At 52.3% G+C, this 26,829-nt stretch overlaps 1 protein-coding gene across 1 annotated transcript; it reads left to right on the forward strand.

Moving 5' to 3' along the window:
* Positions 1-155: 155 nt before the first annotated feature.
* Positions 156-25,813, forward strand: LOC149862288 (neuropeptide FF receptor 1-like). The gene is made up of 4 exons (XM_090051426.1): positions 156-463; positions 14,878-15,195; positions 16,848-16,947; positions 17,962-25,813. Exons 1-4 carry the CDS (start codon positions 271-273, stop codon positions 18,836-18,838), a joined length of 1,488 nt encoding a protein of 495 aa, XP_089907552.1. The 5' UTR covers positions 156-270; the 3' UTR covers positions 18,839-25,813.
* The last annotated feature ends 1,016 nt before the right edge of the window (positions 25,814-26,829 follow it).

Raw genomic sequence — 26,829 nt, forward strand, 5'->3', positions numbered from 1 at the left:
CCTCCCCTTGCAGAGGCCAGTAGCCACTGCTGGTGCCAGCACACAACTAGGCAGCCGTAGAAAGTCCCTCACCCCACTTCAGACCTGAGATGCTGGGCACAGGGCAAGGAAGGAGAGATGTAAGCCTCTCTCCCCAGGCATGGAGGGAACAGGTTCATTTGTGATAGAAGAAGAGGATTTCCCCTTTCAACCCCACTCCCTCCTTTCCCTGAATACAAGAAAGCGTTACTCCAGCTCTGGCTCTGCTGCACTGCACAGAGTGGACAAGAGATGGAGCTGCAGCACTGCCAGGAACCTGCTCTCATCCATTCTTGTTCTCCCCAGAGTCAGCCCTGGACCAGATTTCTAGCTGGCATCAATCAGTGTGTCTACCCTGAGGTGCTGGAGCTGGGCTTGCACACCTGGATCCCTCTTTCTGAGCAAAATATGGGAACAGCTGGATCCAAGCTCACCACCCAACTGGGTATGCTACATTTTTATTTTGGAGCAGTTACTGTGATGTCAGGGCCCCCAGTGCTGTTTGCTGCGTGTACAGAGCACCAAAGTTCAACTAGACTACAGGAAGAATCATTCTTCCAAAGGGAAACTGAGGCAAAGAGAGTTCAAGTGACTCACCCAAGGTTCTGGACCAAGTCTGTGGCAGGGCCAGGCACTGAATACAGGGCTCTCGGGTCCCGGGATGTTGCCTTTGGGACAACTCCATTCTGCTTCTCCCATGCAGTGGGTTTGGCCTAGATGTTTCTTTCTGAGAACACGTTTCCCACCTCCCTGCCCCTGCCCTGGTCACAGCAGTCTTCCAAGGAGCTCCTTACGTCCTTACTGCTCCACAGTGCCCAATCTTCTCTGAAATGGGAGGAAGGTCCTTATGACGGGTGTTGCATCCAGCACACTCTTTAAAGAGGCTCTTCCTCTTGTCGATTCAAACTGCTGCCTCTGAAACACTTCAGGTGCCTTCTGGCTCTACCTGCAAGAGTCACCCCTGGTGCTTGCCAGGCCGTGTTCATATGAGGGTTGCAAGGCACTTTGCAAATGTTGGTGGGAGGAATCTTCACCCCCTCCCGTCTCCTGGGTGGTGAGCGAGTGTCCTCCTCCTCTTGATGCTGGGAAAGCTGAGGCCCAGGACCTCCACACTCTGTCAGAGAGGCCAGGACTCAAATCCAGTTTGCTTCACCACTCCATGACCCTGTGAGCACCCAATTCCCATTTTCAGGCTAGCTGATCCTGCTCTTCTTTCCTCAGTCCCTTTCCTCCCCTCCACCTCCTTCCCCTTAATTTGTTCTGTGGGATTTGGGTAAAAGAACGCACCCAAGAACACACTTGTTGTATGCACAGGGAGTTATCTCTGTGGGTGGATTTTAGCATCTATTGCTGCACCAGAGCAAGGGAGGTAAAAGTCCCACAAAATCCCATTTGCTTAGCTTCTTGCTTTTAATGAGATGACGTTTTTCCAGGCAGAGCTGACCCCTTGGTACAGACTTATGATTGCAGCCCCTGGAAAAATCCCAATATTATGAAGGTTTAATTTGGTTCCTCCAAGCCAAACAACCCTATTTTCTGCAGAGTATTAAATGTTCCACTAATTCCCTGTTTGGGGATTAGCAAGATATGAGGAGCACAAAATACCGGGGTGACAGAACTCATTTCCAGACACCTGATGGGGAGGAAACAAATACGCACAAATGCCAATCAGCCAATAATTAAAAGATTAACATTTAGTCTGGCTCTAGCTGCTAAGCCAACAGAATAAGTTATGAGAGGCAAGTCATGGCTCTGACAGTCAGTCCTCAGTAACATGTGGCACATAAATAGTACCTGGAGCTAAGCAGGCTTTGTATGTGGTCAGGGATGCAATGTGTTTCGTACATAAATGTACCAGGGGCTGAAGCTGCCAGGGAGGCGAAGCCCATGTGCATTGTGATGACATAAGGAACCACTATGCAGCTTAAGCCCGAGGTTTTATTTAATTCAATCACAAGCTACAGCCGTGAGCAAATGGACTTCTATGTAATTCAAGTTGTGGCTTTGTCTCTGTTGTTCACCAGGGGTCACATCCTGCCTGCAACTCCTTGTAAAACAAAGGCATACCCTGGCTGAGCCACCCTGCAATTAAATGGAGCATGATGCCTAAGTGTGATCCAGGAGCACAGTGGATTAGGATCACCAGTTCAGGGATGGGAGCTCAAATCCCCTGCTTTCCCACTGAGGCAGGGATAGCTGTGCCAATCTGAGTTTGGGGGAACTTTCCTGCTCCTCCACAGAGGAGCTGAACTAGTCTCACCTGATGCCTCTTTTCCGCAGCCAGGCAGACTGCTGCTCGGGTGCTCCAAGGACAGGAGTGATGTGAAAATGGGAACAGAACAGAGTGGAGCTGTGGAGCAGACCCCGGAGCAGCACCTGAGCTCCAATTAGTGTGAAGGACTGACTAATTGTAACTGCAGTTGCTATCTCCGTGCCTTATTTCACCACATTTATCAGGTGCAATGTGAAGGGAGACTGCCCTGGCACTGGAGCTATGCCAGTGGTGAGCAGCGTCAGCATTGTCTCAGCAGGGAGCAGACGTCTGGGTCCGGATAGCTGCAGTCAGGAGGCTTTTCCAATACGTCCACTGGTCCTTTGTTCTCACTGAGCTGCAGGGAGCCAAGAGTGGTCTGTGGAGAGGCTTTCTCCCCCATGGCGACTCAGGCCATCCCCATGCCAACAGCATTAAGCTTCCCAGGCAGGATTGGACCTGAGCAACTGCATTGATAGGGGTGCAGCAGATTCACTGTTTGCATCAGACAAGCTGGTCGTGGACAGCATCCTCTAATTCTCCAGGCTGCTTGCTGCATTCTTCTGTGCCGAGAAGCTCAGCAATGAATTTGCAAAGTAGAACTAATTCCCAACTTCCCTGTTCATATCTATCACTTCCTTTGAAGCCTTTTCCAGTCAGCAGAGATGTATCACTGACTGTGCTTTCCCTGTTTAGCACAGACATGCTTCACCTGTCTCCAGCGGAGAAGAAGCTGGAAATGATGCTCTTTCTTCCCTTCCTTCGTGATCTGGGACTTCCTGGGGATCTTTTTATCTCCGTTCTCCTGTGACATCTCTGCTGCTGCTGTCAGATAAAAGCCTCGGTATGGCAGAATCTCCTCTTCTGGCAGGAATCTCATCTTCTCTCTCTGGGACCCGGTCAACACAGTGTCTCCCACCATCTCCAACCAGACAAGACAGAGATTTGGCCTTGCCCCCACTCAGGAAGAGTCTTCTCTGATGGTTATCACGACAGGAATACCTTCCAACTCAAGCAGGGCCTGGAGTGTGTTTCACGTGGACTGACACAGTCCCCTGCATGTTACAAAGGGCAACGATTGCTGTCAGCGCTCGGCATTACTTAGCATCTCCTGTCGGTGGACCTGTGAGTGCTTCACCAGCAATTGTGAATGAAAATCAGGTCTCCTTTGCTTCCCCCAGAACAGCGGTGCTTTTAGTTGTTCTACAGTGTAGGGCTGGGACTTGTTGGAGACCTCAGGAAAACCACCAACAGACTCCTGCTTTTACCATGAAATATGCTCTCTGAACTTCCCTGACTTCCTACATCTGCCTCCAACGTCCCCCGTTCCTCCTGTCTGCATGTGTCCCTTGGGCTATATTCAGCTACTGGTCTATGGCTCCTAAGCTGAAGTCTGGAGAAGGGCAAACCTGCTGGGATACCATGAGAAGCAACGTCAAACTACTGGGATTCCCCATCCCCTTTTGAGGGAGACGCCTGGGTATCTGCAGCTGGTTTCTGGATGTCAGGCAAAATGAACAGGGTTGATCTCTGCCTTGCCCTGTTTCTTACTTGGACATGATACTATTGAGCATGCACTGAGCAGGCAGACATGAAAAACCCCATCAGACGTTGGATGTAGCTAATGGTTTCCAGTGTCCCAGGTGGTGCTAAGACCTGTTGTTTTGCCAAGTAAGTCAGATGAAGTGCTGTGGTTAGGATACCTCCGAAGTAGGCAGGGCTTAGCAGAACCCCAGAGCAAGGCTGGAGCAGCGGGCACACGAGTTTGGGGGGGAGGTTTGTCACTTAGCACCCTGACCTGCCAGTCTTACTGGATGGAGTTCACCCCACTCCAGTCGCACTGTTTACACTGGTGAGTGCAGAGCTAGGGGTATGTTATGCTAACTGTGCACAAGTGGCAGGGGAGGGCTAGGAGTCTGGATTTTCACAGTTATGGTTTGTCTATGGGCATGAATTTTTCCATATCAAGGCCTGGGGTAAGTGTCCGGGTGTGGAGCTGTCTTGATAACTCCCAGTGTGGTTTCTCTTGTTGCAGAAGAGCTCTGCCTTCTGGTCTAGCAAAATCCACTTTCAAAATGGCTTTAGCTAATGAGGAGAAACGCACGTTCCTCCTGTAACAGGAGTGCCCACATGTGAACTTATTCAGGAGAAGCTTGTAGGCATCTGACTTCATACTGAGTTGGATGGGATGGGATGGTTTAGATGAGATATGTCTGGGGTGGGTTTGTCAGGGACAATCCTGACTTGAGCAGGGGGGCTGGACTAGGTGATCTCATGAGGTCCCTTCCAGCCCTACTTTCTATGGCTCTATATTTTAGTACGTAAAAGGGAGCAGGCTGATTTTCAAAAGAGCTGCAAATCCAGCTGCTCCTGCTGACTTTGCCTGGAAGTGTGCCCTGTACAACCTTGGGTCATCTATGCCTGCCTTCCCACTAAGACTGCAGGCATGGGACTGCTCACGTTTTCATTGAGAACTGAAATGATTTTTTCTGAACAGCTCTCTTCCCTGCCAGCCACCAGCCTTTGCAGACATGGCCCTCTGCACCAGCCCTGAACTTTATGCAAGAAGTGCTGAATGATAAGTAGCTTTGCATTTTGCAGTGAATGTATTTCACAGGCTTCTAGGCCATAGCCACAGACACCGTGGGGATGCTGAGTCTGGCCCTGACTGTGGCAGACCAGGCAGCCTGGGGAGGTGTTTACAAACCACGGCGCTCTTAGAATGACCTCCTGGTACTCATTTCACCGACCGGCAGGGTTGAAGATAGCTCTGCCTTCCTGCTGCAGTGCCTAAAGCTCCCAAACCCCCATCGTCCATGGGTGGTGGTCAGATGCAGGAACGCCACGCCATGGGATCATAATGGCACTGCGCAGTGCTCTCTGCCTTGCACTAGCATTTCACTCCCCACATTCATTTCCTCTGATGCCCTGTCTTTTAAAGTATAATGTAAACAGGGTAACAGGCCTTTCTGTTAAGACAGAAACTTGCTGGGATGCTCAGTCACTAGGAAGATAAGCCCCTTGAAATGACAGGCAGGAGGTAGTGCAGCCACCTGAGGGGCGAGAAGGGGAATAACAAATGCTTAGTGAGCCCGGTAGCTGAGGCTTTTGCAGGTAAGGGGAGAGGTGGAGTAGGAAGGGGTGGATACATTAGTGCAGGGGCTGGCTAGGGGATAGCAAGTGAGTATTGCAAGGCTTCCAAAGAAAAAGCCTACCTAGGAGCATTGAGCTCATTATCATAGATTTCCTAGATTTCCTAGACATTTGGGCTGGAAGGGACCTCGGAAGATCACCGAGTCCAGCCCCCCGCCCAAAGGGCAGGAAGTCAGCTGGGGTCATAGGATCCCAAAATGGAGTGGAGTGCAGCATTAAAAGCTTCTAAGCATTGCTGACCTGAAGCTGGGGATAAGCTAGGACTGTCTATGGGATATGCTGAAGTTATCAGAGCTTTACCTGTGCTGTGTCTGAGTGCCCCTCCACTGGCTTCAGTGTCTGTGCTGAAAAGGAGGCATATGGCCTGGGAGAATTGCAGTAAGAGGTGAGAGAGGCTTTTGGGTGCCTACAGTAGAGAGAGATCTGCTGTGCCTTTCTCTTTCCAGGTCTGTGCACAAGACCTTAGGAGGTCCCATTTTTCATGGGTGTATCTGATGCTGCAAAATGCGGTGCACTGTCAGAAAGCATGCACTCCTCAGCACTGAGACAGCCATCTTGCTTGGGCATGTGCAGCCTGCAGCACCTCCATGGAGCCCTTCAGCCCAGCACCCCTAGCCCAGCCCTGCATCAGACCCATTAGTCTCAGACTGCAGAATAAGGACCTTTTCTTGCAAGCTGCTTGGCTTCTGTAGGCTCAGGTATGTTTAGCATTACAGAGGAGGCACTCTGGGAATATGCCAAGAGTGAGCGGAGTCAGATTGCTGATGCTCTGTGAAGCAGGCAAGTGTTGTCCATGTTTTAGGGAGAAGGAGGTTGAGGCCCAAGGAAATTAAGCAACATGTCCAGTGTTACCTAGAGTGCAATGGGGCTGTCTTCCCCATTAAGACCTGGGGAGTGCCAGGGAGTAGCTAGCCCTGATCTGAGTAAGGCTGGAGATAGGACTTGGTGCCTGGGGGACCTTCTTGGAGGAAAGGGAGGGCTGCGAGGAAGCTGTCCTGCTGTGGAAGGTAACCTGAGGCACACCAGCTTGGGAGCAGGAAAGGGCCAGGGGGCTGCAGGGTCTCTGGATCTGAGGCTAAACTGCGCTAAAACAGCCTGCCACTGGGCAGGTCATGGCTGGTGATCAGTTCAATGCAGGAGTGATCTGCCTCTGTGGCAGAGGCCAGCACACCCAGGTCTCCTGGCTCCCAGACCTATGCAGAAGCATCTCCCCCTCATTCCCACCTGAGCTGAGTGGACCTTGCAACTCTCCAATGCCGTTCAGGGATTTATCCTGAGCCTCAGGGGCATGCAGCCCCGCTCAGTCTCATTCAGATCAGTGCAGGGTTTCCACCCAAGGGCTTTGTCTAGGAAATGTGTGCGCGCAGCTCATGGGATGGAGAAGCTCGTCTGTGCTGTTCTTTGCTCAACTGCCAGCATGAAAAATATAGGGCTTGCAGGTGGGGCAAAAAGCTTTTTATCATTCCCCATTGCTGAGGCCTTGAGGGAGGAGGAAGGTGTCAATGGGGGGAGCTGGTTCTGCCTGGGGTTCCTCGCAGGGCAGTGTAGGAAGCAGCTACTCTCCAGACCTGAAACATCTTGTGTTTGCAGCGCATGTTGCCTGTGTCACGCAGCCGCGCACGGTGGAAATGTCACCCAGACGCTTACTTGTGCCCGTCAGGGGCCCGACGCTAGCTGAGGAAGGTTGGCAATTCTGCAGCTTCTGAGTGAAGCTCCCACTTGGCAATCCAGGCACCGCCTGAAGTGGTTTGGTGCCATTTTCCAGCTTGCTGCATCTCCACCTGTTTCATGGTGAAAATGCCTGCTGGCGGTCAAGGAAGGGGGGTGCTTTAGCAGCGTCTGTGAAAACCCATCTTGGTCTCTGCTGGAAGGACCTCCTGGAGAAACTGGCTACAGTGGATTGTGTCCCAGAAGAGCCCTCCAGGGTGAGGAGAGTTGTTTCCTCTGACACTCAGGTAGAAGCCAGGAGAGCCATGCAGAATTTGCTCATCATGAGCCCTTGGCACTTGTAACAAGTCTAGGGGGTGGCACTATTGTTTTTGTGTGCTTCATTCTGGAAATTAAGTGCCCAATGTGTTCAGCTGTGTTTGCCTGAAGTCCCTGCATGCCACAGCCTCTTGTTCTATGCAGCATTGCTTAATGATGGTACCAAAATAATAGCAGAGGTGGCATTCAAGGTCTGAACTGAAGGGTGCTGCCAGAAAGCAAGATCACACAGCTAGCAAAAAGAGTTATTGCTGGAGAGACAAGGGGGAAACAAGGGAGAGATTTTCAGTCCTGCTTTTGTTTGGTCACTGCTGTGTGTAAGCACCAGTAAAGAAAACTGTCCTTAGCCTTGTCTGAGGCTAATGATCTGCTTTAGCTGCTGTGCGTGGCACCACACTAATAACCCAGTACACAGGCACTGTGCTTTGGGCCTGACCAAATGGCAGCGCCCCAGTTGAGTAGCGAGTTGGCTGCAGAGATGAGAGGGAGGAGCGAAGTCCAGGCATGCACTGGCACAATGGCAGGGTGGTCCAAGCATGCAACAGGGGACGTTTGAGCCTTGCTTCAGCTGGGGAATCATTTGGGTTTGGCAGTCAAAGGCAGGTCGATGCAGCACTGGCCACATCACTGTTGGCACACCTGACCCAGGCTAGCCTCAGGGGCCATCTGCCTTGGGTGCGGCTATTTTGGAACAAATGCGTGATATAAAAATGCAGTAATTGGTCTCGCTTGCCTGAAGAGTCCCCGATCATGGATTAATTATTCTTCTGTCTCACTCTCCCCATCTCCTGCAGTATTGTACTCTGCTGTCTCCAATTGGAGCAGCGTCCTGGAGTGCAGAGGGGGAGCTGGGACTGTGCCCCTGCCAGAAGGGAATTGGGAAGGAGGAAGAGAGGCCAGGGTAGGGCCACTACAAGCACCCATCAGTGGATAATTGCCAGCTGGGCTGTGGTGCTGGGAAAATACTCTCTCTCTCCCTTTTCCTTTGTATATAATTCCCTTTCATTGCACTAGGAGCACTTGCTGCCTTATGCATCTCACATGACCTTTAAAAGGAAATGAAGGTCTCAGTCGGGGCTGTGTTTTCCACCTCTTAGAAGCTCTGTCTCACCAGGGCAGCTTGTGCTCACGGCTCACTTCAGTGCCGTTTTCTGCCTCATTGCTCAAGGCAGTTGAACTTGATTGGGCCGGCTGGTCAGCACTTCTCCTACATTGTGTTTTCCTGGGGTGGCATGCTCAACCTACGAGTCTCCCTTTCTGACCACAGGCAACTCCTTCGGTTCCCTTGTGCCACAGCTCCCCAGCAGGGTGGGAATCCTTCTGTTGTCTCAGTCTCGTCTGGTGAGCCCGTGAGCCACGAGTGCTGACAAGTACAGATCTCAGCCCAGAATCTAGGGAAAGACCAGGGGGATGGGAGATGTGACACAGGTGAGGTCTAGGGAAGGTGTTGGAGGCTCCTATATTCCCGTGCAAGAAGAGGAGGCAGAGCAGGTGATCCTAGCAATCCATGGTATAGCTGAAAGTGAGCTGTCTGTCTGTGGGTAGCTGGCTGGCCTGGTCCCAGCCCAACTAATGGCTGTATTGATTTTCAATCTGGCTTGGCAACCTGGTGACACCTGAGCTGGGTTTTCATAATGAACCAAACTGGTTGACTGTGAATGATGGATCCACGAAGTCCAGGGGAGGCTGGCATGGCCCCGCCTGTGGTGCGGGACTAAGGAGCTCTTTCATAACTTAGGGCTTGTTTTGGCTGCTGAATCTGCTAGCATAATCTGCCCCTCCTTTCAGGGCAGGGAAAAATGCATTTGCTTCATGAAAGCATCAGCTGCTGCCTACCCATGGCAGGCTAGGCCTGCCTTGGAGGAGGGCTTCATATTATTCATTAGGACTAGGGATGCCTAACCAACGAATCCAGCCTGTAGGAATATCTGTGTCTGAGGGCTCCCCAAGGGGCCAGTCAATGGCACTAAGGTGTAGGAGCACCTGACCCTGACGCTGAATAACCCACACCACTTAGCGTTTGCCTGCCTCAGTTTCCCCAGCTGCAAAGTACCCAGATGTGTAGCAATTGCCAGGCTGTGTCTATGTCTTGTGGTATCCCAATGGTGAGGCGTATTCATTTTTTTGGGGAAAAATATTATATAGTTATATACACACGCACACACACATACTCTATCATAAACTTTCCATCGCACCCTTAAGCCGCATAAAGAAACCCATGATCCCATTACAATAAATGGGATAAAATAAATAAAACCCACGCTCCCATTACAATAAACGCCCCAAAGCACCCACCCGCTGCCCTTCCCTGACCCAACTGCAGTTCCCTAGTCCAAGCCCTGATTTGGGGTTTACATTCTTGGTTCATTCTCTGTTGCTGTCACTGTCACTTCCACTGCTGCTGATCCTGTTGCTGTCTTCCTCGCTGTCTTTGGGTCCAGTTGTATCATTGTCCTCTTCCTTTTCCCTGTTCACTTCCCCTCCCAGGGGATCTTCGAACAGCCTGTGCCAAGTGTTGCTTTTCCAGCGAGGTGTACGCATGTCTTTGTAGAGCTGGGTTTTCCAAAAGGGCTCAGCACCTGGCAGCTCCCCTGATGACCTGCAAGGAGAGCTTATCTGCCCTTCTGGGGAAGGGCAGCAGTGCAAATCCAACCTTTTATTTTTACCTTGGGACAAGGCCGTGCATTTCTGCATGGGAGTATGGCTCACTTCTAAGTTAAGCACCCACAGGGTCCAGGGACAGCCAAGTCCAAGCAGTGCTTGATTGTTCGACACGTGCTTGATTCCAGCCAGATTCTCCCATGGCCAGGGTCCACCTGGGAGCAGGTCGGGGGGAGAGTTCAGGCTCCCTTGCATTTTGCAGGGGTGGAAATGCTGGGTGTGTGCTTTGCCCAAGTCGCACGGAGCTACTTGGCAGCTATCATGCGCAACCCAGCTTCCCATCTGCCCTTTGCTCCTGTCCCTTGCAGCGCAGGCCTGAGAGACACCAGTTCCGAGTTCGAGTGGCAAGTCAGATCTTTACCACCCGGGAGGGCAGTGGAGCTTTGTGAGCAGCTGCAATCTGCCCAGGGAGCCTGGGATGAGGAGCCAAGCAAGGTATCAGCATTCAAAAAGACCTGTCATCGCCCAACACTTTGTATCCGTGCACAATAGAAAGTATCGCAGTGCCGGTGCCAGGAATGGAGCTTTTTTGCCTGCTGCCATTTGATGAGCAGCTTCTGTTCAAACAGCCTTGCCTCTTTAAGGGAGGGATGCTTAAAAAAATGCTGTGGTTGTTGGGCCAACGAATCTGCACCACGGTTGCGTGACACCTAAAGGGGGCTTTAAAGCGGAGGAGGGAGAAGAGCCTGAGTGACACACTGAAAGGGCCTTTGCGTTGTGAAGCCCTGCCAGTGACATCACAGTTCCTTCCTTTATAAAACGGGACTTTAAGAGTCTGCATTCAGTCTCGGCTCAGGCTGATGAGCCTATCAATGCTGAACGCGCTCACAGTTTACCCCCTCTGGTGTCCCTGCTTTCACCCCACCCCCCTTTTTTTTTCTCACCCTGGCCATTGTCCTGATGCTGGAAACAGGAGGTAGTGCATGGGAGTTGACAGCTTCTTCAGCCTGTCAGCAAGGAGGAGTTCTCCAACTGCAAAAGGACACAGGTAAGCGCATAAATCATTTCCCATGTTCTGCCTCCCGCTCTGAGGCTCTGGAGGTCTTCTTGTGATAGCCGATGGACACCAAATACTTCATTGTGATCCTCCCAAGCCAGGAATGCTAAGAAGTAGATATTGCTTGCATTTTGTGTTTCCCATTGAGTGGCCGTTCACTGATTGCTGAAAAACAGCAGGGAGAGGGAGGGAGTCCAGGGGAGGATTTGCACAAGGAAGTTGCCGAATACCTGAAGCAGCAGATTCAGGAAAACATACGTCTCAGCCGATGCCGGGAACTTCGAGAGTGCTGGATTTCCACTCCCTCCACATACACTCAGCGCAGCAAATGGTTACCTGCGATTTGTGCGTTTCAGCCTGTGCCTGCAATTCAGGCATCCGTGCAAACAGGTGATGCACGAGTTGAGCCTTTAAAAGTGGTAAGCATCCAAAAGGAAGTGACTGCATGCTTGCAGAGAGAGATGGGGCTCTGGACAGCTTATTGGCAGCGGCAGTTTGGGATTTATCCACAGGGCTTTTGTCAATACACAGTTTTTCTTCTCCCAGTGAGTTAAATGGGAACAGCTAAGGCTGTGCCTGGTGTTAGTGCTAGGGAGCCCGTAGTGTTCCATGTGGGCACTGATTGCTGAGACGCGGGGTGGAAATGCCTAGAGACTTCAGTTCCCATCCTAATCATCTACCATTGTATTCATCACCTACATTAACGCTTAATTGCTTGGAGCAACAAGTGGGCCCTAAAGTGAAAGGAGGCTTCTGCTTTGTGATAGGGTTGCCCTGCTGAAAGTCATTGCAGCAAATCAGGGCGGGTGGGGGGAATTACTCTGTGAATGTCTTCCCCATCGTGAGCCTTCGTGCATTTGCATCGAGGGCTGAACAGGCAATTCCACGCACACGGGCAGCACCACGGTGACCAGGAAGGTTACCCAGCACCAGTCAGATCACTCCTGGGTTATGTGCAGCTGCACGGCGTTCTCCTTACCTGGCCTGCATCAGGGTTACATAGGTTGGTCCCAAGCTCTCTGGGGTGTGCATGATATGCTTCCTGGGAGTGACTGGCTGGTCACGAGCAATATGAGGTAGGGTGGGCTGAGCCCTGGTGCTCAGGGGGCTAGCAGGCTGCAGGGGAGTAGGTGGCTGCCTGCAAAGGGCTGTAGCTTGCTACCCCCATCCGTGGGAGCTGACACCAGAGGTGCCTCTCTTTCTGGGGGACAAAGCTGCCTTTGCCACCTGGCTGACGCTTCCTCTGGGCTCTGCCTTGGGATACAGCTGATCCCTGAGGGTCTGGAGATGGCTGTGGAGGAGGGAGAATGTAGAGCGCATAGGCAGGTATCTGGCAACACTCAGGCCTGCCTGAAATGCAGCCCCAGGTCGCACAGGAAACCCCACTTTCTTCATCTCAAGCTGCTACCGCCACCTCTCAGCCACCGTTGCCCTGCTCGCGCTTTTGCTTCGATGCTCCCGCTGTATCTGTGCAGCTCGGCTCCCAGCTGAAGGAATATTTGACTTAAAGATGTGAGGGGTGTGGTCCGTCCCACCCAACTTCTATCCCAGGGAGATGGCTGTTCCTCTCTGACTGCTTACATTTCCCCTGACTTTAAGCCCTGTGGGAAGGAGGGCTGGACCTGATGAGGGTCCCTTCCAGCCCCTAAAAAACTACGACACTGTGAAACTATGAAACTGCCGCCCTGGCACGCCCCTTCCTCTGTCCACCAGCCTGTTCATCTGTCTGTCTAGGTTGCAAATTCTTTGGGCCAGGGACTTTCATTATTTCATAGATTTCATAGACAGTCAGGCTGGAAGGAACCTCGGAAGATCGAGTCCAGCCCCCAGCCCCAGGGGCAGGAAGTCAGCTGGGGTCATAGGATCCCAGCAAGATAAGCATCCAATTTGCTCTTGAAGGTGTTCAATGTAGGTGCTTGAACCACCTCCGCTGGCAGACTGTTCCAGACCTTGGGGGCTCGGACAGTAAAGAAATTTTTCCTTATGTCCCACCTGAAACGGTCTTGCAGGAGTTTGTGACCGTTCAACCTCGCCATCCCTTGGGGCGCTCTGGTGAACAAACGTTCCCCCAAATCCTGGTGGTCACCCCTGATAAACTTATAGGTTGCCATCAGATCACCCCTGAGCCTGCACTTTTCCAGGCTAAAGAGTCCCATGTCTCTCAGCCTATCATCGTAAGATCTGTTTTCCTGACCTCTGATGATGCGCGTGGCTCTCCTCTGGACTCTCTCAAGCTTCTCCACATCCTTTTTGAATTGTGGAGCCCAAAACTGGACGCAGTACTCCAGCTGCAGCCTCACCGAGGCCGAGTACAAGGGGAGAATGACGTCCCGGGATTTGCTTGAGAAGCATCTATGGATGCACGCCAGCATTTTGGTCGCTTTACTAGCCGCAGCATCGCATTGCAGGCTCATGTTCATCTTGTGGTCAATGATGACCCCCAAGTCTCTTTCTTCTGTAGTGCTAGCCAGCGTAGCACTGCCGAGCCTATAAGGATGCTGCAGGTTTTTCCTCCCAAGGTGGAGAACCTTGCATTTTTCGGTGTTAAACACCATGAGGTTCTCATCTGCCCATTTGGTGAGCTTGTCCAGGTCAGCCTGGATCACCCGCCTGTCTTCTGGCGTGGATGCTTTGCCCCAAAGTTTGGTGTCATCGGCGAACTTGGCCAGTCCACTCCTGACTCCAGTGTCCACATCATTAATGAAGATGTTGAACAATGTGGGTCCAAGGACAGAGCCTTGGGGGACCCCACGGGTGACAGGACACCATGATGAGTGACTGCCATCAATTACTACTCTCTGGGTCCGACCACGGAGCCAATTTCCCAGCCAGCGGATCATGGTGGACCCAAGGCCACGATTGGCCAGTTTTGCAAAGAGGTGATCATGGGCTACCAGCTTGAAGGCTTTTTTGAAGTCAAGATATATGACATCAATCTCCTCTCTTGTCCAGGTGATAGGTCACCTGGTCATAGAAGGAAATGCGATTGGTCAAGCAAGACCTACCCGCTGGCTATCCCTTAAGATTGTGAGTATGAACAGCTCCTAGCACGCAGGGCTCTACTTGCTGCTTGTGCTTTGTTGGTGCTACCACTAGTTGCTCCTTATTGATTCATTCTCCACTTGCTTATGGCAGTTTTAAGAGGCAGGCAGGGGATTCGGCTTCCTCCAGCCCTGCTTTGCCCCAGCTTGTCAGCCGGTGTCTTTCTCTTGTCCTGCTGCCCCTGGTTCTCCCTGCTCATTGGAAGTAAATTATTAGGGATGCTCCCTCCTGTGTGGAGGGAACAGCTTTGCAGGTGAATTAAGGTGCTGGGAGCCAGCTGGCCTGAAACTACCCCTTAGGGCAGGGAGATGCTTCTGAAAGCACAGGGGCCAGTCTTCAGCTGGTGCAAATGGCCAGCCTCAGTCGAGCTGTAGCGGTTCACAGGCAAGCATCTTTCCCAACTCAGCACCTGCTCATTAATGGCATAATTATTCCCTGGTAGAGCTGTGCCTTCCTGCTCATAGCATCCATTGTGCTCGCACTCATTAAGTACGTGTGCTAATTACACCAATGCAATAATGGAACGCCACTTCCTCAGATGGCATTTCTGGGGTAGGATTTTTCTCCTCCCTGTCTCACCTCACTTTAACGAGCTGTCTCCAGGTTAGTGAGTCTTTTATTTCATTTGACACATTCCAAGCCCGTGCGTGTATCCCCCGGCAGCTTCTTTTTGACTCACGTTTTCTCTCTCTCTCAAGTTGCTAACCTGAAACCTCCCTGCTGCTGAAGCTCTATTCCATTCTCTTAACTCCCTTGTGGTCTCTCATAGCTCCTGCCGTGGATTTTCCCGGGGTAGAAATGGACGGTGGCACGAACAAGACAATCTTGTCCTTAATGAGCCACAAAAGGAACGTGACGTATTCGCGCTACTACCAGCACTCCCCTGCAGTGGCTGCCATCTATATCATCGCCTACATGTTCATCTTCACCCTGTGCATGGTTGGGAATGGCTTGGTGTGCTTCATCGTGCTGAAGAACAGCCGGATGAGGACTGTCACCAACCTCTTCATCCTCAATCTGGCTGTCAGCGACCTGCTGGTGGGGATTTTTTGCGTGCCCACTACCCTGGTGGACAATCTGATTACAGGTAAGGGTGATGCTAAGGGCTGGTCAGCAGCCTTCTGCCTAGTGGAGTTCATGATGCTGCCAAGTGCTTTGAGCACAGGACTGCACAGTCCCTGCTGCCCTGGTGACCTCAGGGAGACGATTCCTGCCTCCTAGCCCCTGGCTGCAGAAAGACGTTGCATGGGAGTGCTCTGTGCAGTGGACCCCTAGGACCCAGCAGCTATAAGAGCAACACCAGGTCTCCATCAATCAGTGCTTGAGGGTGTAGGGGCCCAGGTGGTTCATCTGGGGTTGTATGAGACTTAGAAATCAAGGGCAGCATTTGCAGCCCTGTAGGCCTTAGGCAAGGGGCCAAATCCTTGAAGCAGTGCTGGGAGGAAGGCTGTTTCATTTTTGCAGGAGCTGAGCCTCTGCTCCCTGCACTGAGATCCCTGGGATCGACACCCACTTGACACCTGTGAAAATGAGACTGGTGCCCACGGGCATACTCATGGTCACGTGGAGACAGCTGTGCAGTGGGCACTTGAAGTGCTTTAGGCCTGCTCCAGCTCGGTACCTGCTTTTCCAGTGTACTTTGTATCTGACTTTCGTGTCCCGTGGCAGCTTTGGAGTTGCTGCAGTGACTCCCACTGAAGAGGCTCTGTTTGTGTCCTAAGCTGTCTCAGCGGTGCCTGTTGCAAAGTTTAGTGTCATCCTCACAGGCCTTATTAAGCACCTGATGAGCCTGGTACCTGAGCTGCCTGCTAAAGCATGCCTGCATCGGGGGGGGGGTGAGTAGCTAATGGTTTCCTTCTCTAGCCTTGGAGTGCCTATGAATGATGCCAGAGGGGTCAGGTGGGAGGCCAGTGGTATCTGTGTGTCAACGCAACCAGGGAAGAGAAAAGGACTCTGTCTAATGCATCCGAGCCTCTTCTGTCACCAGCATCCATGCTCTTTGGAGAGCTGGGATTCAGCTGGTAGAGAGGCCAGAGAAATGCATTTCATTCCCTGTAGCGGCTAAGTGGATTCTGTGCTTGCAGACAGGGCAGCCTCTGCCCAGGTGCAGCAGCAGACATACGGCACAAACTGCCCATGCACAACCCTGCCAGGAGATGTCAGGGCTGACCTGCCGTGTCTCCTGCCCCTTCGAGTGCTGCCTGTGCATGCTCCCTGATGCTCCATGACCTGCACCCATGCAGTCCTACTGGGTCACGGTGCCAGCTGCTCTGGCTGTGGGTCCTGCACGGCTTTGACGGTGCATCTGGTACCTGGCCTGCAGCAGCCCCAGTGATTCCCCACGTAGGCCTCCCTCACACAGCTTGACGAGGCCCTTCCATTTGGTGTTGCCAAGCCCCATGCTAGTCCAGGCTGAGTGTTTGCCATTTCCCCCAAGTCTGCCAGGGCTTCTCAGCCTGAATTCTCACAGGAAAACAGAAGATGCTCACTTGCTGAGTTCTTCTGAGGTGACTGCTGCAGAGCTAGAAATTGCCATCAATAGCCACTCAACAAGGCAAGGGCTTAATGCCCAAACCACTCTCAAGTTGCATGATGCAGAGCTGCTCAGGCCTTTCCTAATTCCCTTGCATGTGAGCTCCTGTATTAACTTTAAATGTGTTGTGGTGGCTGAACTCTGAGCACACCTCACCCTGCATCTTGTGGGCTTATGCCTCATTTGCCCTGTCGGTTCTCTCCTAGGCTGGCCCTTCAGCAACGGAGTCTGCAAGATGAGTGGGCTTGTACAGGGCACATCTGTCTCCTCCTCTGTGTTCACGCTGGTGGCGGTTGCGGTGGACAGGTAAGAAGGGGCTGCAGGAGAGCAGCACCAGACACTGAGGCTCCCCCATCTCTTATGCCACAGAAGGTGGGTTGGGTGCCAGGGCATCCCCAATGTGTCTTTTGTCTCCCATTGAGATCCATGGGGAAAAATCCTTTTGGATCCAGAGCAGAATTTTTACCCACAGCATCTGCGTTAGCAGCTCTGTGGCCAGAGAGGGCCACTGGGTGCCAAATGCAAACACTTGCCCCTATAGCGCAGAGGGAGTAGTAACCAGAACGAGGTCCGAATTTGCAGAAGTGCTCTAGCAAGGAGAAGCTCTGCTTCCCTTTATCACCCCTGAGCCACTCGGTCCCAACAGGCCAGGCCTTGCTTCTCCGTGATGCCATGCTGAGGTTGAGCATCTCTTGCATCTGTGATAACTTTGCAAGACAATTTTGTTTAATCAAAAAATCAGTTACTTGGAGAACAGTGGAAAGGAGCTGGAATGAGAGCTCGGGAGTTATTTGAAATGAAAACAACCAGAATAAAAAGGTTGTTTTCCCTCCCTTCTGTGTGTTAATCGTTCATAATTGTGCATCTCCTGGCAGCAGTGCAGTCTGGAAGGAGCAAACAGCCATTGGCATTGGATGGAAGAGTCCTTGATCTGCAAGCTTAGCCTTGGGGATCTAGCCTGAGAGTTTGATTGTGGGAGCAAACCTGAGCTGGGCTGTGTAGAAGTGAAGGGGAAGCCATCAGCTCTGCCTTCCTGCTTCAGGGTGATGCCAACCTCTCAATGACAGGGCTTGTGCAGAAAATTTCCCCTGGGACTAGGGATTTCATAATTGCAAGGTTGCTGAGGCAGCTGGTATTGTGTACTATGAAGATATGGGACTAGATTGACTTCTGGACTAAGCTCAAGGGGACACCACTGTGTTCCTCTGCTCCTGTGTCCCAGGTCCTTTCTAGAACAAACAAAACTTCCCTGTTTTAAACAGAAAATGAATAGTGCCCTGCCAGTCAATCTCATCTGCCCTTGCATTGCTTCTGCCCCAGGTTCCGCTGCATCATCTACCCCTTCAAGTCCAAGCTCAGCCTGCTCACAGCCCTGAACACCATTGCCATCATCTGGGTCCTAGCCATCACCATCATGTGCCCATCTGCTGTCATGCTCATGGTGGCACAGGTGGAGGATCACTACATTGTCTATGGCCACAACCAGAGCCTGGCCTCCCCCCTGTACTCCTGCTATGAGGCCTGGCCCAACAGTGAGATGCGGAAGGTCTACACAACTGTCCTCTTTGCCCACATCTATGTGGGCCCCCTGACCCTGATCATGGTCATGTATGGGTGGATCGGGATCAAGCTCTACAAGTCATCAGTCCTGGTGAGTCGGCACCGGGTGGAGACCCAGGAGTGCAGCGGTGCGGTGGTCTCCCGACGCAAGGTCAAGGTCATCAAGATGCTCATCCTAGTGGCCCTGCTCTTTATGTTGTCTTGGCTGCCCCTGTGGACACTGATGCTGCTCACAGACTATGCCCAGCTGGATGATGCCCAGCTCCAGCTGCTGACGGGCTACATCTTTCCGTTTGCACACTGGCTGGCCTTCTCCAACAGCAGCGTCAACCCCATCATCTATGGCTACTTCAACGAGAACTTCAAGCGGGGCTTCCAGGCCGTTTTCAAGTTCCAGCCCTGCTCTCACGAGACGGGGCCTCATGAGGCCTATTCTGAGAAGCTGACTGCCAGCACCACTGGCTTCGGTGCCCGCAACAAGGTCTTCACCAACGGCGAGTCCTCCGACTTCCTCTGCCTCAAGACCCTGCCTGCCAAGGGGCTGTGCCCAGCACAGAATGGACAGGCCCAGGCACCGGGCCTTCCCCAGGAGGATATCGCCCCCCTGAGCAAAGTCTGCAAAGCCTGGGATGTGTGACGCTTGTGGCTGGATGGGAATGACTTCATGTCAGGAGTGTTTTTGTCTCTTTCAACTGGCAAATGCTGGGTGTGTCTGTTGCTGTGACGTGTTTGCCGTGGGCAGTGTCTCCCTGCCGGAGCTGGGTCTCTCATATGCCACATCCTATTTGTAAATGCAAGGCAAACCACGGGGGCAGTTGTCGTTTGGTATTTCGACTGATGCACACAAGGCTTTGTCAGCCGCTTCCAGTGTCTAGCAGAGACCAACTGAGCACGCTGTGTCAAATGTCTGTGTCATTAAAGCTACTGTTCCATGTGCCACTCCTCTGGTCTGCTGCCAGACTCCTGCAGGCAGAAATCCACTTAGAAATCTCGGGGTTCAGTTTTGCATTGGAAAAAGTGATGAGTTTGGCCAGCTTACCAGTTCAGCTCTCTCACGGCTGATGAAGCAGCTGAGGTCTCTCTCTACTTGCCCTTTTGCTCTAATGCAGAAGCTGTATTATTCCAGCAGCTGTACAGTCTAACGCACAAGCTGTGAAGGGGGCAGAGCGATGATAAATACAGGGTCCTCATAAAGTCCTTGTGCACTTTTAAACTGTAATAACTTAGGTTGTAGGTAGGATAGAAACAATCTATAAATGGCATTTAAAAGCAAATTTATTAAAGTTTTAGGACAACTAGAATACACAATGCTAGACTTCAACATAACCACCATCCATCATGATACAGTGCTCAATCCGATCTTCCAACTCCTTGAAAATATCTCCCGGTTGCTCTTGAGTTACTGCACTAGTTGCACTGGTGATCCTAGCCCTAAGTTCCACCAAAGAACGTGGTTTTGACAAGTAAACGATGCTTTTAACATGTCCCCGTAAACAGAAGTCCAACGGTGACAGGTCAGGTGAACAAGGTGGCCAAGCAATTAGTCCGCCTCTGCCTATCCACTTCTCTGGGAAAGTCATTTAGTAACTGTTGTACATTCAGACCGTAGTGGCACAGAGCTCCATCTTAGTTAAGAAAAAAATTTGTTATTACTTATGAAGTCTAGCATTGTGTACTCTAGTTGTCCTAAAACTTTAATACATTTGCCAGTGTGATCTGGATGTCCAAAGGGACCTACCTTTGCCAGTCCTGCTGGCAGGGTGCAAGCTCCTGGCACTGGCCCTTGGAGAGTTCCCTGATGAGTGCCATTGTCCCCCTGAATGGGCAGGCAGCTTGTCTGGCTGCTAGGACACATGCTTATTATGGTCTTTGGTGCCTGGGTGTCTGTTTTTTTTGAGGGGGATTAGCTCAGGCAAATGGCACACTCAGCAGCATGATCATTGCCTGTTAGATATAATCTGTGCTAAATTGGTTCATGTCTATTCATAACCATGCCGCTGGAAAGACATGAATTCTGCCAGTTCCTTGCTTTGCTGCACCCCTGCCTCTGGCTCCGACAGGACAGCTGCACAGGGAGGCCTGGGGCAAGGGAAGTTTGCCTTTCCCCTCAAATCCTGGGATCTGCAGCCTGGAGAACTGTGTGAAGGGCTGGAGAACAGTAAAGGGAGATGGTGGACCTGGAGGCAAAGGCAGACAGGATGGAGCATGCAGAGGACAGAGGCTGGAGACCGGCGGCTGCCTGCTGCTGTTTCCCTACAGAGACCCTTCCTGTTAATGGTGACCCTCTCATTTTAATACAGAAAACCAGGCCCTGGATTCTAGCCACTGGCCTGAGACATCGTTACGTTTCAGAGGGCTGTGGGGTACTCACGCTGTGTGTGCTGCCCCTTTCACTGGCTGATGGCAGCTCTCCTAAAACAACCCCCTCCCTCCATTTTCCAACAGCAACTTTCCACCAGCCTTTTGGGGACCATGAATCCCACGTGCCTAAAAGCTTGGAGAACATGTTGGAGCCGTGTGAGCGCACTGTGAAATACCAGGTTCGATGAGCTTTCCCTGTGCCGGCCAAAGGAATCAGCAGAGGGTCAGCCCAACCAAATCCTTCCTTGTGCTTCTGGCAATGGCAGTTGGGAGGAGCATTTGTATTTTTTTTGCAAACCTGGGGCTGTCTCTTTCTGCTGCAGGTGCTGTCTTCTACCCTCCCTGTTGAAGAGAGCCTCACTGCTCTGTTGTATCTATCATGAGTGACTGCACAGTGGGTCAGGAAGGAGGCTGAGTCAGGCTTCCACCTGTTGTCCAGTAAATTACATTTGAAGCCTAATCCCTGTTTGCCCGGCCTGCCAGAAAGAAGGTAACCGGCCACAGCGCTCAGTGAATCTATTACCGGCTGGTAGAAATAGCTCCTGGGGCAAACAGCCAGAAACTGTGCAGTCTCTTCCATCACGCAAGGAGGATGGATCTAACAGACTAGCAATGAACCACATTCAGCCACTTAGTCTTGGATGTCTCTCTCGCTTTGTTGACTCCTCCAGAGGAGGCCTTTAGAAACACAGGCATGAGCCCCTCTGACAGCACTTCATTTACGACCTACAAACAGTTGTGCTCTGTGTTGTTGCCACTGCATCACGTCAGCGCAGGATCCCAGTGGCACACGATTACATTTTGCTTTTGTTTTGCTCGTTGGATGGTTATTACTCCCCATCAATTGCCACGGCAGGGATGGGACTCACTGGAAGATGCCAAGGCAGTAGGCACATCCTCAGTTCTCAAAGACTGTGGCCAGGGGCAAAGTTCAGGAGTGAAATTGTAGCTGTTCCAGCAATGCAGGATCCTGTTGGGTGGCCTTTCCCCCCACCATGGAGGTCCTGGCTATAGGGAGATTCTTGTGCAGGCGTTTGGTGGTCAGGGCTCTGGGCTATTTTACCTCCTACGTGCAGTCCACATGAAAAATGCTGAGTGGCTGTAGGGTTATGGGGGCACAGGGTCGGCCTGGGTGTTCCCTGCTCCACTTTCCAGTGCTTTGAGCTGAGGCTGTCTCCCTGCATGTGTGCTGCAGGGCATTTTGCTCTCTGGTTGGTTATAGAGTGGGACACTGAGAGGAGAGGGGAAGGTCACTCTGGATGGGATTGGCCAGGTTGCATATGCTGGCACTCTAGGCATTAGCAAGTGGGAGTAGCTAGGGACTCACTAGCCAACATAGCTGGTCCTTCAGATCAGCCCTGCATGCCTAGTTCTGTTGCATGCCATCCCATTGAGAAACAGGCTACTGCTTACACTGTCCCATCGCTTCACTGGAGAGCCTGGGCTTCTGCTAGATCTGGTTGCACAGAGTGAGCCCATGTAACCTAAGGGCGGCAAAATCCAATCTTTGCACAGCCTAGATGCGTTCTAGCAGCGTCAGAAGGTGGCGAGGCAGTGCCGTGGGTCCCAGCCTGCTGGGCTGATTCTCCTGTGCTCAATTACCCCTTTGCCTGTTGGCAGCAAGTGCCTGACTGCAGGTTCAAAGGCATTCATCTCTGTTGAAAAGCTTTGATCACACACCCACGCTGGATGGGAGCAAACTCTGCTTCACACACCCACGCTAGATACAAGCAAACTCTGCTTCTCCACTTAGAAGATGAAAGGCCAACCCCACCTGTGAAGTGCCTGGCCAAAGATGCAGGCCAGGGAGCTGAGAAGCACTTAGCAGTGAGCGTCGGGACAGCTGTGCTCCAGCAGGCAGGAGAGAGCTGGGGCTGCGGGCAGTCCTGTGAGCAGGAGCAAGAAAAATTCAGAGCGGGGGGACGTGGCTCCAGGACACAAGGTGCGTAACACAGGTCTGGTGAGTGGCTGGGATCCCCCGTGCTGGGGAGCTTGTGCAAAGCAGGCCTGGGAATGTCCTGCTCCGTGGTGTGGGGTCCAGAGTGGGCAGTCACAGTGCAGCGGATATCCGAGTGTTCAGCCCGGGTGCCAGGGACCACATTGGCAACAGTGGTTGTGTGTGACTTGATGGGGATAAGAACCGACTGACAGTTTGCTCATCTGAGAAGCGGGAGGGTGATGATGCTTCCCTAGCTCAGCAGAGTGGTGGGAGGTTGCATAAGTAACGTGCCAGGAAAGGCTTGGATGAGAGCAGCTGTGCAAGCACTCAATGCTGCTGTGTGAGCACAGTTAAGAAAGAAAACCCACGCAGACCCACCCTGTGGTTGCACGTGGGGCTCTTACTGGCTTTTGCTGATAGTTTGAAGCACAGCCCACCCTGACGTGTGCACAGGCATGTACTGAGAGTCGTGCTGCTTGTGTGCACAGCAGAGGGGGTCTCTGGGAGTACGTGTGTCCGGGAAGCACAGTTGGGATTGATCTGGTGCTGCCTACAAGCCCTAACTGAGACAGGGGATCCCACTGCACGAGGGACTTCCTGGTGCAGTGTGAGAGATGACTTTGGGTGCCAGCTCTCACAGCAGACAGGCCGGAGGTGGGCTCTCACAGCAGACAGGCTCCATGTTCAAACCCCTTCTTGCTATCAGGGAGCCTCATTCAGATGCCAGGAGCGCTCCAGTCATTTTGGAGCAGGTGTGTGCCCAGTGACAATACGCACGCCAGGCTCCCGCTGCCAAGAGCTATACGCGGTGAACAGGAGCCCAGCCCAGCTCTGCCCTGTTAGGAAGAGAGACCCATTACAGCTGGTCACGTCCACTGTCACACCATGGCACGGCACACTGGGCCCCTGGGCTCAATGCCTTGACTCTGCAAGTCCTGTTTCCCTCTGATAAGGTGCTGTTGCATTCCTGACGCCACGAGGGAGCCGGCTGGCGGCTCTGTTCCCGGCAGACTGTATGGCTGGTTCGTTTGCATGCCAGTCAGGCCTGGGGATAGTTGAAGTAGCCATTTCCTTCTTGTAATCACTGTGCAGACATTAGGATAAATTGCCATGCGTTCCTCTGGGAGGGGGAACAAGGAGCAATCTTCTCTCAGAAATGCAAAATGGTCCCTTGTTTTCTGGCCCGCAGCTCTGGGCTGAGAGCAGGAGACAAGGGTTATCACATCACTTGAAGCATTTGACAGTAACTTCCCCATCCATTAGTGGAAAGGTCAGAAATACAAACCAATCTCCTTGTCATAGAGGGTGCAGCTCCTCAGCCTGGGTTACCTTCTGAGAAAGCCCCTGCCTTATCTCCCCTCCAGCAGGCGGAGCAGAATCAAGGAATGGAAAGGTAGTAGGTCAGAAATGAGGGCACGGTACAAATAATGCTCCAATAACAGCATTTTTCACCTGTGGAGAGCATTGTGTTTGCAAAGTGCTGCATAAACACTGATTAATTATGTCCAGCTGCACGATACCCATGCCAGCGGTGACAGTCATGGGGAAGGAAAATGATCCACCAAGGGGCACAGAGCTCTGGCAGTCCTTGCTCCCGGCCTGGCAGGTGGCCGTGCCTGGCACCAGTGAAGGCCCAGTAAATCATAGCCAAGGGAGCCTGTGTTGGTCACTTCACATGGTTTCATTAACTAGGCACAGCTTTCTCTCCTCAAAGTACAAGCATGTTGGACCATGCCCTGCAATAAGTCACACCCTGGGTGCCGGCCTGCTGTCTGGTGCCCTTTGTGTTCCCCCCAGAAGCTGCTTTTATTGACACGTTAACACAGGCCAGTCAGTCGCTCAAAGCAGAAAGAGCAGTCAGTGCTGTTCGGCAGCCGGAGACAGCTGCAGATCAGTTAGTGACCTTGGTAGGCACATGCAAGGTCATTTCCGATCCAGACAGCAGCCTCCTGGAGTGCAAAGTGGTACTGGAGTCCCTAATACAATATTACGGCTTTTGCACAGGCATTCTCTCTCTTTCTGTTCTGCCTAGGCTGATGCTGGCCCCATCCCTGCAGCACCTGAATCTTGTCAATACATGTACCATCTGTCGCCTGAAATCAAGTCCAGGCAGGAGAAATGTGGCTCCCAAACCCAAACCAACAGGCTCTCAGAGGCAGAATGATAGTCAGCTCTGAAAGCTGCATGTGTTCACATGAGGACTGCAGATCCATTTTGCCAGGCAGGTGGTGAGTGCTGTGCACTGCAATTAGTGCTGCCTATTGGCAGTGTATCCCATGCAGGGCGTGACAGGTTACTACCTTCATTACCCTCTTTTCCAGCCCCGCCACCTGATTGCTTTTTCTGCCTGCATGCCGCATCTGGTATTTAAGGGTCCAATCCGAATAGATGAACTGGCAAGCACAGCTCTATTGCAGTTAGATGGTTATTGATGTATTTACCCTGACAGCTCATTGCTACCAGATCTGAGCTTGGAGTTGGGAAGTTGCCTTAGGGCACCACTTAGCCCAGTGGGGACTTCCCCGTAATATAAGTGTGACATAAGGATGTGGGGACACAGATGTGTAGACACCTAATTATCAAGTGGAGGGTCCCAGGGGTCAGTCCTGGGGCCAGTTTTGTTCAGTATCTTCATCAATGATCTGGAAGGTGGGATGGAGCGCACCCTCAGCAAGTTTGCACGTGCCACCAAACTGGGGGGAGTAGTAGATATGCTGGTAGGGTTTCGATTCAGGGGGTCTAGGAGCGCGGGTGGTGTTTTCGTCGATCCTCCCAGTTTCGGGCTATGGGCTGAGGAGGGAGAGGAGGATCCACGCAGTGAACCAAAGACTGCGGAGCTGGTGTCATTGGGAAGGCTTTGGCTTCCATGACCACAGCCCGCTCTTTGGCGAGAGAGGCAGTGAGCTGCTGGGAAGAGATGGCCTCCACCTCTCTCCCCTGGGGAGGAGGCTCTTCTCAGCCAGGCTGGCTGACCTGCCACCGGGCTTTAAACTAAGCCCGCTGGGGGATGGGGGGACTACTGCCACTGCTGGCCCACTGAGCGACCCTTGCAAAGCCAGCAGACAAAGGCACTTAAGGGAGCCCATCCCTGCCCCAGCCCTGGCACAATCTGTGGGCAAGGCAAGAGCCCCCAAGGGCACACTTGCCTGCCTGTACACTGACGCCAGGAGCCTGGGCAACAAGCAGGATGAGCTCGTCCTCCTGCTCAGTGCAAAGAAATATGATGTCATTGGGATAACGGAGACCTGGTGGGACTCCACCCATGACTGGACCACGGGGATAGAGGGCTATACCCTGTACAGGAGGGATCGTGTTGACAGAAGGGGCGGGGGTGTAGCTCTCTATGTGAAGGACAGCTACATGTCCCTGCAAGCTGATGTTGGTGACCGGCATGGACAGCTAGAGACCCTCTGGGTAAAAATTCGTGGGAAAAACGGCACAGGGGACACAACGGTGGGAGTCTACTACAGACCTCCCACTCAAAGTCCCGAGCTTGACCAGGAGTTCGCCCGGGAACTGACTGAGGCCGCTTGCTCCAGGACCTTGGTTGTCATGGGTGACTTCAATTACCCGGACATCTCGTGGGAAGATCACTCAGCAAAATCCGAGCGGTCGCAAAGCTTTCTCTCGTGCGTGGATGACCTCTACCTGACTCAAGAAGTCTATGGGCCAACGAGAGGCAAAGCACTGTTTGACCTGGTACTGGCTACGGGGGACGACCTAATCGGCGACCTAGTGATCGATGGGAAGCTGGGTGACAGTGACCACGAGCTGATCACCTTCACCATCCGCCGTAAAGCTGGCAAGTCAGTCAGCAACACAGAAGTCCTTGACTTCAGAAAAGCCGACTTTGACAAGCTCAAGAGGCTTGTCGGTCAGGTCCTCAGGGACCATGACCCCAGGGAGATGGGAGTTCAAGAAGAGTGGTTGCTTCTCAAGGAAGTGATCCTCAATGCACAAGCTAAATCTATTCCAACACGGAGGAAAGGCAGCAAGAAGGCACAGCAGCCCTCCTGGCTCTCTAGGGACCTAGCGAACCTCCTGTGGCTAAAAAGGAAAGCCTACAAAGGATGGAGGACGGGATTCACCTCCAAGGAGGATTATCCTGCACTGGTCCGGTCCTGCAGGGAGCAAACCAGGAAAGCCAAGGCTGCAACTGAACTCCAACTAGCTTCAAGCATCAAGGACAACAAAAAGTCCTTTTTCAGGTATGTGGGGAGCCGGAGGAAAAGCAAGGGCAATGTTGGACCCCTGCTAAACCATATGGGGCAACTGACAGCTGATGCCCAGGAAAAAGCCAACCTATTAAATAGGTACTTTGCGTCAGT

This window comes from Crocodylus siamensis, chromosome 6, assembly GCF_052110815.1.
Source record: "Crocodylus siamensis isolate JL-2025a chromosome 6, ASM5211081v1, whole genome shotgun sequence".
NCBI classification, from domain to species: Eukaryota; Metazoa; Chordata; order Crocodylia; family Crocodylidae; genus Crocodylus; species Crocodylus siamensis.

What these genes read in the sequence shown, in the direction of transcription:
- LOC149862288 (XM_090051426.1), top strand. Translation starts at nt 271, where the DNA reads ATGGAGCTGCAGCACTGCCAGGAACCTGCTCTCATCCATTCTTGTTCT. An exon ending in CAAGCTCACCACCCAACTGG is followed by an intron (nt 464 to 14,877) that starts GTATGCTACATT and finishes GGTCTCTCATAG; the next exon opens with CTCCTGCCGTGGATTTTCCC. An exon ending in GGTGGACAATCTGATTACAG is followed by an intron (nt 15,196 to 16,847) that starts GTAAGGGTGATG and finishes GTTCTCTCCTAG; the next exon opens with GCTGGCCCTTCAGCAACGGA.